The following is a 10,627-nucleotide window of genomic DNA, read 5'->3' on the forward strand; positions in this document are numbered from 1 at the left end:
CAACCGAGCCCGCCCGCCCCCTCCGGCGCGCGCCTCTGACGTCATTGCCGCGCCCGAGCCCCGCGCTATGGCGGACGTGAAGGTGAAGCCGGAGGTGCCCGACCCCATGGACATCGAGAACAGGTGCTGCGGGCGCCCGCAGGCAGGCATGGGGGCTGCCGAACGGGGGAAGGATGTGTGGAGGCCACGAAGGATGTGTTTTGGGGCGAGGGGCAGCAGGCGTGGCGGGGACTTGTCGTTCAAGGCCTGAGGTGGGTGGTTCGACGCCTGAGTGTTAATGAGAAAATAGGTGCTGGAGGAGAGGGTTGTTGGAGGCACTGAGAGTTTCGTGCTGGGAGGTGCTTAGGGGCAGTGTGGGTTGGGTCAGGTCACTTTTGGCTGTCCTGGAGTTTTTCTGATCTTGGAAAGGGAAATGGTGCACAGGGAGTTGGTGCCGAGTTCCCTCGGGAAGTAATTGATGGATACTTTTCCCCTGAGTTGCTCTTGTCGCTCTTTTCCGTCCTGACTCGAGTACTGATTGGATTTGGTTTTGGATGCAGCAGAACATGACTTTTAAAGTGCTTCTCTCCTCCTGCAGGATCATTGAGCTGTGCCACCAATTCCCTCACGGCATCACAGACCAGGTGATCCAGAATGACATGCCTCACATGGAAGCCCAGCAGAGAGCTGTGGCCATCAACAGGCTGCTCTCCATGGTAAGGACAGCCCACCTTCCTCATCTTCCTCAGCACACACATAACCAAGGCCCATTATGGGTGGGGAATTAATTAGCTGTAGAGAAAAGGATGGATGTTAGCCCATGCTGTCATGTGTGAAGATGTTCTCTGAACCCCTCACAAAATCCCAAGCTTGTGGATTGCTGTGATGGCACACAGGTGAAACTTGCCAAATCTGTAAGAACCAAGGCTATGACTGTAAGGACCAGCTAGTAATGACAGAGTGAATGTTAATTAATGCTGTTATACACACTTTTACTCTTAGGCTTGTCTAATTGCTTTCCTCTTCAAAACAAGAAATAAACATGCAGGGCAGAACATGTGTGTATGAGAGATGCCAGTAATTTGCCTCTAAGAGTGACTGCCCATCAAAGCCAGCAGCTTCCCAGTGATGGCAACTTAGTAAAAAGTAGAACTTCGCTACTGGAATTTGGAATTGTTCCAGATCTCCACCATGATTTCTGTGCAAATGAGTGCTTTGGTGGAAACAGAGCAAAGTACACAAGAACTCGATGTCCCTTGTACCATATGAAAGTCAGGAGAAATAATAGGAATTGTGTAGATGTTGTGGGAAGGGTCAGGAACTGTTTGTTATTTCTGATAGCTGATGATAAGTGGAAACTTGTCAGGGGGAAAAATATCCTCAAGGCTGTTATTGTTTCCAGTGGTTTTCATTTTTCTTTATTTAGTTGACATTAAATGAGGTTGTTATTGTAGAATTTCATAATATTCTTCTAAAGCACCTTCTGAAACAAGCTGTTTGAAGGAAAGTAAATGCATTGTGCCCATCTCTCCTAGGGGCAGCTGGACCTTCTGAGGAGCAGTACGGGTCTCCTGTACAGAATCAAAGATTCCCAAAATGCGAGGTAAGCCTGTGTTTGCTGGGTAAATATATTTGGAACACAATTCTTGTTTGAATCCAACTTCTTTCAAATTTCGGACCTTTCAAAAATCCTGATGTCTGTCTTGTTTTACAGTAAAATGAAAGGCTCTGACAATCAAGAGAAGCTGGTTTACCAAATCATAGAGGATGCAGGCAACAAAGGTACTTTAAATTATGACTGTGAATGGTACTAACTCTGTTTACTTATGTTTGCCCAGACAATAGAAATATAAAATCTAATACCCCTATACCTACTTGTTTTTCCCCAATCCCTTTTTTCCATTCCTTCTCTTTTGTTGGGAGTGGCAGGCAAGCAACCCAAGCAGTGTTCTGATGTGACTTTTGGTTGGTATGTACAGAAACAAATGGTTTCTTCTATTTATTTCTGTTCACTTCTCTGTTTTTACCAGGTATTTGGAGCAGGGACATTAGGTATAAAAGTAATCTGCCTTTAACAGAGATCAACAAGATACTGAAAAACTTGGAAAGCAAGAAGCTAATTAAAGCAGTTAAATCTGTGGCAGTGAGTATTTTGTGACTTTTTTTTTTACAATTTCAAACATCTGCTGCATGCTTTGTACTCTTTTAACAGGGACCTGGGGGAAAAGAAACCTCATTTTGCCTCCAGCTTTCTCTTTGACTATGCACCAGTGTTTGACTCCCTGTCTTTAGTGTGCAGGTTTGAGATGGAACAGATATTGGGTCCACAGGTCAGCTTCTCTGCTGTCTCTCTTCAGTTACCTGGTTCACACTGGGCTTTGGTAAAGCAGGTGAAGGCAGAGAAGTTGGACATAGAAAAGCAGTAGCTTTTTTGTTTTCATGTGGAAGATGCTGGCTTCATCTAATCTTCCAACACTGTTATAAAATGATTAGGAATTGAAATGGGTTCTCTTTATCTCTGTGTTACCTGAGGGTCAGACAGGTTGAGGGTAGCTTGAGTGAGGTGGATTGCTGTGCCTTAGGTAGTAATAAATAGGAGTAATAGAGGAGTAATAAAATAGGATTTATCTATTTTATAGTAATAAAATGCAGATTATCTGCTTAAATGTTCGTTCCTTGTGAAGGCTTTCAGCTGTTGAGAACTGTACATTTCCCTCCAACAGGCATCCAAGAAGAAGGTGTATATGCTGTACAACCTGCAGCCTGACCGCTCCGTCACTGGGGGGGCCTGGTACAGCGACCAGGACTTCGAGTCTGAGTTTGTGGAGGTGTTAAACCAACAGTGTTTTAAGTTTCTGCAGAGTAAGGTGAGTGCCAAAGTCACCTGCCATTTATTTGGTAAGCAGGTGCCAGGCAAGGCTTAGGTTTTCCATCAGAGTTGGCCATTATTGCAGCGAGATTGGCAAATCTGCACTGAAGTATTATTTTTGTCACAGTAAGTGTGATGGCGTTATATTTTAATGATGGATATTTTTACACCCTGGACAAGGAGGGAAGCCTTTTATCTTGGAGATCCAAGCTGTCCCAGGTGACCCAAAATTGTGTATTCCTTATCTTCCATATGCCAGCCTGCCCAAGTGTATTCTCGTCCCTAAGACCCAGCAACCCAGGAAAGAGGAACTTGTGTGTTTTATCCAGGATCCCTTTTAAAATGGGAAACTACATGAGGGGAGTGCTTTTTTCTCCCTGGGCACCTGAGGGGATTGCATGGGGCAGGTCTCCAAGTTGCAACCCGAGAAGCTGCATTTTGCAATCCAGACCCAGGAAATTTTGCAATACCTTTTCCTGCTGCTTGGGACAGCCAAGGAGGAGTCAGACCCTCTCTCCAGGACTTTCCAGCCACCTGCTGTGTCTCGAGGGTAGGGCGGACCCTGCAACCAGCCGGGAGGTTTTTTCCAACGTTTTTGGCAGCATTGGAGCTTTTTGGCCAAAAATTGTTTGTCCAGGTTCTGTTTTGTCCTTGTCCCCTTCTGATTGTTGCTTGTAGAAGTTCTGGAACCGTGGAGGCTGTTATCTTTTATTTGATATTTTTCCCTTCTGTCTTCTTCCATTTTGTCTCCCTTTTTATGGGGAAAGGAGATTGGTTAAAACTAAAGGGGAGGTAACTAATTTTGGAGTCTCCATCCCATATAATTGTCTTAAACGAAGACACAAATCAGCAGCAAAGAGCACAGGACCAAAAAACCTAGGAAAACTCACTGTGGTTTCTGCAGAGCACCTCATTTCTGAGAGGGTGTAAGGTAGCAGTCAGGCAGGTAGCTCTGCCTAGAAGATGATTGCCCCTAGTCTAAACTGTCCCTGGTTCATTAAATATGTCAGCAGATTGTAGCATTTGTCTATTCCGTTACAGTAAATTTTTAACTGGCTCTTTTTTTTGGTCAACAAAATGCCAAATGCTGGTATTCCTTTATATTAATCTGAATTACAGTGTAAATTTTATGTCATTTATTATAAATTACATTTGATTGTGCACTGCATTGTCTCACATACACCAGTATTAAGAATATAGATTTAAATTCTAAACATGTCCCAGAAATGGAAAACAAGTTTTGTTTTTGAGTCTGCCTGAAACTGAACCATGAAGGAGACTCTTGGCAGTGAGTGCTGACTATAACTAACCTTTCCTTTTTCTCAGGCAGAGGCAGCTCGGGACAGCAAACAGAACCCTATGATACAGAGGAACAGCTCGTTTGCCTCATCCCATGAGGTGTGGAAATACATCTGTGAACTGGGCATCAGTAAGGTCAGAACAGATTGATCTCACTACTCTTCAGACTGTCAGTGCATGATTAGCTGTAGGAGCTGAGTACTGCAAACTTGCTGAAGGTCTCATAAATGTCTTAGTACCCCACAGCTTGCATAGTGGAGGTGAGGGTTGTGGCTTCGCTGCTTTTTGGGGAGGGTCATTGACACTGCCTGGCATTCCAGGATAGCTTGTGCATGTGGCTTTTCAAAAATGTGTCAAAGAATTAGCATTAACTTGTTTACTGTCTCAGCTGGTTTAGGTTTCATCATTTCTCTTAAGTTCTCTTAAGTGCACTTCAAGGAATTTTAGGGGAGGGGAAAAAAAGAAGGGGAAAAATTCCTCACCATTACTGGTCACCATCAGCAAGTGTATCTTTAGCAGTCTTGTCTTTTTCTTCTTTCACAATTGTTTTCCTGCAAAACTGGAACTGTATTGTGCTAGGATGATGGAGACATCTCAGGTGCATAGGGAAGCTCTTTTTGGTAAGATCAAGGCTGGTGCAGATCAAAAGTGCTCAGGAGGTAGGAGGTATTAGTATTTGCTTTTCTTTTTGCATCTGCACAGCTCCATAAAGTTCCCAGTGAGACTGGTGTCTTTTTCTGGACTAGGTTAGAACTCTGTGGATTTGTTACTTGTGGTATTTGTTCATTTCCTCCTTGCAGGACTCGCTGGCACACATCTTTCCTAAAATCGATTTCACAAATTGTTTCTTAGGTAGAATTGTCAATGGAAGACATCGAGACCATTTTGAATACTCTGATCTATGATGGCAAAGTGGAGATGACCATTATTGCTGCCAAGGAGGGGACAGTGGGCAGTGTGGATGGGCAGATGAGGCTGTACAGAGCTGTTAGTCCTCTCATCCAGCCCACTGGATTGGTCAGGACACCCTGTGGACTCTGCCCTGTGAGTAACTAATTCTGTGTATCATTAGTGGTGCAGGCAGCTCTTGGACACAGGCCTGCAATGGCCAGATGGCACATGGCAGGTTCTGCCCACAAGTCAGCCTAGAGACTAAGCCAGCTGTGCCTAAAAGCCTTAGCTGTGGTATAACAGGTTCTGTAGTTGGTCTAAACACCTGCTCTGCCAGATGTTTCCCACTTCCAGTCTCTACTGGACTGTATGTGAAAGGATGCTGTCAAGTGTAGCCTGTTCCAAATTACATTATTATATTTCTGATCCCAGGTTTGCCTGTGTTTTTACCAGGCTAAATTATTTCTGTCTAGCTTTTGGTCTCTCCTCCCTGGATCATGAACTGGTTTGTAGGTAAAACTTGCCAGCATGTCCTTTTGTGGTGGGATCTGTTTTTCTCTACCAGAGTTGCCATAAGCCTTCCTAGGTTTAAGCCTCTGATAGACTAATGCTGCTGTACTGGGAAAGAAGCAGAAAACATGGGAGCGTGTTACACACAGCAAGCACCATCCAACTGGAAGTAATTGCTCTGCTGACACAGGGCTTTCTTTTGCAGGTTTTTGATGATTGTCATGAAGGTGGTGAGATTTCTCCATCAAACTGTATTTATATGACAGAGTGGTTGGAGTTTTAAAGTGAAAGAAAACTGTAAACTGGATTCATCCTTCAGCAACTTGCTGAAGCAGCTTGCTTTTTTTAAAGGCAGACTTCTAAATTTGTAAGCAACTTCAGGACATGGAGTGACAAAACAGCCACATGTAAGTTGTGTGAACTATCCTGGGAATGGACTGGAAGTGGAGTCAGTGCTGAAGGTAAAGGCTGAAGTGGAAATATAGATCCATTCTTGAACCGAAATTGGAGATGGCAACTAAGATGATTGATGTTAAAAAGGATTTCTAAGCAACAGTTCAAAACGGAGTTCAAGCAAGGTTTTGACATTTTAGTCTTAACATTTATCAGTCCCTCACAGCTGATGAGAAAAACTTGCCAACAAGTCGAACCAAGAATGAGATCCCAGATTTTACTTTCAGATTAATGCTACTGATGGATGCCTAAGTTCTAAAGCTGACACTTTTCTCCCATGATAGCTTCCATCTAACTGAAGACTATCAATCTGATGTGGGAAAGATTCTGAATATGTCAGACACAGACTATGTGAAACACTTTCTGGTTTTTTATTATCTTTCTTACCTGCTAATTTATCATTAAACCCCTGATTTTTCTTATGTACATCTGTGCTTCATTTCCTGTATTACTGCCTGGTGCCTGCATCTGTTGTATTTATTCCTTCATCATCAAATTTCTGGTGGTGTGTTCTGCAGCTGCATCACCTACATGGGTATCTCCACTGCAATTCTAAATAGAGATGTTCTGGGAAGGTATGTTTTCCACAAGAGAAAGGTTTCCTCTGGCCTGATGATACAGAGAACATTTTTATAGATTCCAGCATCCAGAGTAGCAGAGGGCTGGAATGACACACTGGGAGGCAGGGTGGAATGCACAGGGGCTGTGCACAGACAGTCTGGCCCCTGTACCACTTGCTGCCTGTGGCTCCAGCTGGCTCTTGCCAGGCTGGATCTCTCCACAATTATTCAGTATCTTCACAGTGGTCTTCCAGCAGTGGGGAACAATCAGGAGGTCAAGCACAACACAGGGCTTGTTGCACCTGGTGATTTTCAAATGTGCCTGGCTGAAAAGAAGCCCTTTGGACACTGTGGTGGGAAGGCACCACTGTGGCTGAGTTAGCAGCATTCTGGGTAATCTGACAGAAGGTTAACATAGATTTTGGAACAGTTTACCTCATAAGGGTAAGAGACTACATGAGCATTTTCAGTACTGCCCAAGAGTCTGCACTTTCTAAAAGCAGTCTGGATCATGTATGGAAGTGTTCAAATCTTACTTGATTTCCATTTTCCTTCCTAGAGCATTGATGGGGGACAGAGGCTAATGGGGATAAATGCTGTACAAAGAACATAAAAACCTCCCATGGTTCCTGTCCCATGCAGGGAGGGTGTCGATGCAGAGGCAAAGGCTCCTTCTGTGGGAGCAGTTAGGTGTGTACTGGAGCAAACAATGAGCACTGATAAGGTAGCAAGTCCATGCAAGGACTTCGACTGTCCCAGCGAGGTGAGCACCTCCAGCAGGCTCTCCTTTTGCTGCAGTGTTGTCTCCAGGTGAAAGGGATGCACATCTCTACAGAGGCTGAAGAGCTCTTACAAAAGAGATGTGGGTGTCAAATGGTTGGAGCTTTGTTCTTCCTCTGCCCCCTTTAACAGTCAGGACAGAAAAGTCAAGGGGAAAATGCTGCTCTCTTCCCTGAAGGGAGCCTTGGATCTGAAATCCTTTATTCCACCCAAAGTAATTTCATTGAGATGTGGGGCTGGGGTTGCCTTTGTCTTCCTGTCTTCAAAGGGGACCTGACAACGTCTCTGCTGCTGCAGAGACAACACAGATTTGTGCTCTACTGCAGCTGGAAGATAACTTGTGGGGAAGCAATAGGACTTTATCATGCAGGTAAGTCACTTTATGCTCTGTAATCACATTCATTGGCAATGAGAAAAAGGAGAGAAAGTGTCTCCTCAGTGAACAGCTTTAGGAAGTACATACATGGTTTATTAAGCTTGTTAAATTTTTGAATTGGGTTTATCTGGCTTAGATGACCTTTGTGGTATCTGAAAATTCTTAGTGTTGAAGTTGCAACAAGACTTCTCAGATTTTGAAAAGTAATTTCAATTTTGTTTCTTACAGATAAGGAATCTGTCTCATCTATTTCTGTATGAATCAGAGAAATGATATTTCTGTCACTCTGGTTCTTCATGAACCTGGCTGATCTATCAGCCTGACATTCTTATCTGAAAAGGGAGTAAATGCTAAAAGGTAGCATTAGTAGTGTCCTGAGTTTTGTCAATCTTCTCCCTGGCAAAGCTGTCCTTATTCTAAACTGGTATGAAATGTAATGTTTTGAGGAAGGTACTATAGTAGCTCCAGTACTCAATATGAACATACTTATGTGTAGAAAGCAGAATTATCCCTTAAAACATGGATGACAAATTGGAAGCATGATCTGCTCATTTATTTTTGCAGGCCTCATACAAGAGGTCAGAGTTCAGCTGCTGCAGGACCATGAGAACCCTCCTTAGCTGGAGAGAACTCATCCTTGTTTTCATGAGCCCTGATCCTGCCGTCAACCCATGAGCCTCTTTTGAGTGGTTCCCTCACTAGTAGTACCCAACTGTCCAAAGGCAAATTGGAGGGTGGGCACACCCAGATGCCATTTTCTCTTGGAATCAAGTGCAAAATTGCTTTTTTAATTCCAAGAGAAACATGGTAGCTGGCTGCATTGTGAACTGATGGTGTACAGCTGGCAGGTATTGCCTGGCGTGTGTAGCCTTTACACTCCAAAGTTTAAAACATTAGGATGAATGGCAAGCTTGAAGCTTTGGTAGTGAAAACATTTACCCTGTGGCTGAGTGGCTGTTTCGTTTTTTCTTGAGGTTGGTTGGTTTGTTGCTTGGTTGGTTGGGGTTTTTTATTTTTACTTTGATGGCAAGTGACCCGTTGGAGGTGTGATGGGTAATTGTTGTTCCTCTGGTGCTGTTATAGCACCATCTCCTGTCTCTTCCTGGGATGGCTCCCCCAGCACTCCAACAGGGAAAAAGCTTGGTCTTAAGCCACACTGGTTTCTCTTTTGCCTCCACCGGCAGAGCAGATTTTGGGAAGAAACTGTAGTGAGTGGCGACAACTGGGTCTGCTTTCTGCTAAACATTTGATGCTTTGAAACAGGGTACAGACACCTCAAACAGAGCTGTCCTCTGCCACACACAGACCACCTTTACCTCTTCTTCTTCTGCTTGGCTGGGACTTTCTGTCCTTTCACCTGGCTAGGCCCTCCTCAGCCACACTGAACACAGCTTAGCTCGAACCTGGAAGAGACTAAAAGGTATTGTGACAAGCTTCACAAATGGTGTCCTAGTTCTCGTTGAAAATGTTCACTTCTAACATGAGAAAGTTGGTCACTGCACTTTGCTCACTCTTTGGGAGATCTGTGGAATGGGGAGGACAGGAACCAGAGCTCAAAGCTCTCTCCTTCAGCTGTTAAAAACAAACCAAGCTGGGGCTAGTGTAGGCAGCCTGTGGTGTTTTTTCTTTCTCCTACTTTTTGAGCAAGCTTGTGATTCTTTCAGGAAATGCACTTGGGAAAGCTTTTACTTGGGTTATTTGGCCCACAGACACGGGGCTTTAGGATTGTGCTCCTCTTCCAAACTGCTTTGGTTTAACTCGGCAGACAGGTGAACACCACACAGGTGTTCTTTTATTTCCTCCTCAGTGGGATGGAGGAGACAATTGAGACAAAAAGAGTAAAATGTGTAGATTTGGATAAAGACACTTTAACACGGCAGGAAAGGAAGAGAAAATAATGGTAAGAGATCATATAAATCAAGAGATGAACAATTCAGTTGCTCCTCCTCTGCTGACTGTTGCCCAAGAAGTGCCAGAGCAGTGGGCTGGAAACCAGCAGCCAATTCTCCCCAGTTTTATTACTCAGCATGACACCATATGATAAGGAATAAGGAAAATCCCTTGAGCCACTTTGGATCAGTTATCCTGCCTTTGTCTCCTTCCAAATTCTCATGCACCACCAGCTTCCTGGCTGGCAGAGCAGCATGAGAATCTGAAAATTCCTTGACTTAGCATAAGAACTGCTCAGCAAGAACTAAATTATCAGGGTGTTATCAACATCTTCCTAATCCTAAATCAAAAATGCAGCACTAAACCAGCTCTGAGGGAGGAAAATTAACTCTGAAATTTGAAAGCAGGACACAAACTCACAATAGTTGCTCCATATTTTAGTTAATCTAATGTTTGCAGGGGGTTGCATTATGGCCTTGAAGTCCTGAATCCTGGTAAGGCTCTTTGCTGTTGAGATGGGCAATGGAAGCCCATTGATGTGGCAGTGGGAGGAAGATGTAAACAAACAGGCAGTTTCAGAAAAGCAGATTTGTTTTGCTTCCTCCTCAGTCCTGGGTCTAAGAATGTTAGCAATACCAGTAATTAGAATTTCACTTTAGCATACACACATCAGTAATATGCTTCTACTTTTTTATTCCCACTGTATCAGGGATTGTCAGGAAGCTGGGAAGGCAAAATGAATGTTCACCTCGGACAGCATTTCATTTTGCTTTGTTTTGGACCTGGAGCTGTACTCTGCACATTCCAAACATAGTTGCATTTAAAAGAAAGAAAACAGGGGAAAAAAACAAACAGAAAACCAGAGCTGGACAGTGCATGGATGAGTAGACTTGATCACAGGGTGATAATTTCCTTTAAGCAATGAGGAGTGGTGCCCACACGGAAGCCTGGGGGACATTTGTAAGCTGACCACTGCATGAATGTAAGACAAACACTCAAACTATTACAAGCAAATTGAGG

General features: G+C 43.9%; 1 protein-coding gene across 1 annotated transcript; it reads left to right on the forward strand.

Moving 5' to 3' along the window:
* Window positions 1-54: 54 nt before the first annotated feature.
* On the forward strand, window positions 55-6,423 carry POLR3F (RNA polymerase III subunit F). Its single transcript, XM_033056725.1, has 9 exons — window positions 55-123; window positions 578-695; window positions 1,515-1,582; window positions 1,694-1,761; window positions 2,010-2,122; window positions 2,703-2,846; window positions 4,175-4,282; window positions 5,000-5,191; window positions 5,754-6,423. The coding sequence occupies exons 1-9, from the start codon at window positions 68-70 to the stop codon at window positions 5,829-5,831; spliced, it is 945 nt and encodes a 314-aa protein (XP_032912616.1). The 5' UTR covers window positions 55-67; the 3' UTR covers window positions 5,832-6,423.
* Window positions 6,424-10,627: the final 4,204 nt, after the last annotated feature.

The sequence above is a fragment of the Catharus ustulatus genome, chromosome 3 (genome assembly GCF_009819885.2).
Source record: "Catharus ustulatus isolate bCatUst1 chromosome 3, bCatUst1.pri.v2, whole genome shotgun sequence".
In the NCBI taxonomy this organism is placed as follows: Eukaryota; Metazoa; Chordata; class Aves; order Passeriformes; family Turdidae; genus Catharus; species Catharus ustulatus.

What these genes read in the sequence shown, in the direction of transcription:
- POLR3F (XM_033056725.1), top strand. Translation starts at nt 68, where the DNA reads ATGGCGGACGTGAAGGTGAAGCCGGAGGTGCCCGACCCCATGGACATC. An exon ending in TTAAGTTTCTGCAGAGTAAG is followed by an intron (nt 2,847 to 4,174) that starts GTGAGTGCCAAA and finishes CCTTTTTCTCAG; the next exon opens with GCAGAGGCAGCTCGGGACAG. An exon ending in GTGAACTGGGCATCAGTAAG is followed by an intron (nt 4,283 to 4,999) that starts GTCAGAACAGAT and finishes ATTGTTTCTTAG; the next exon opens with GTAGAATTGTCAATGGAAGA.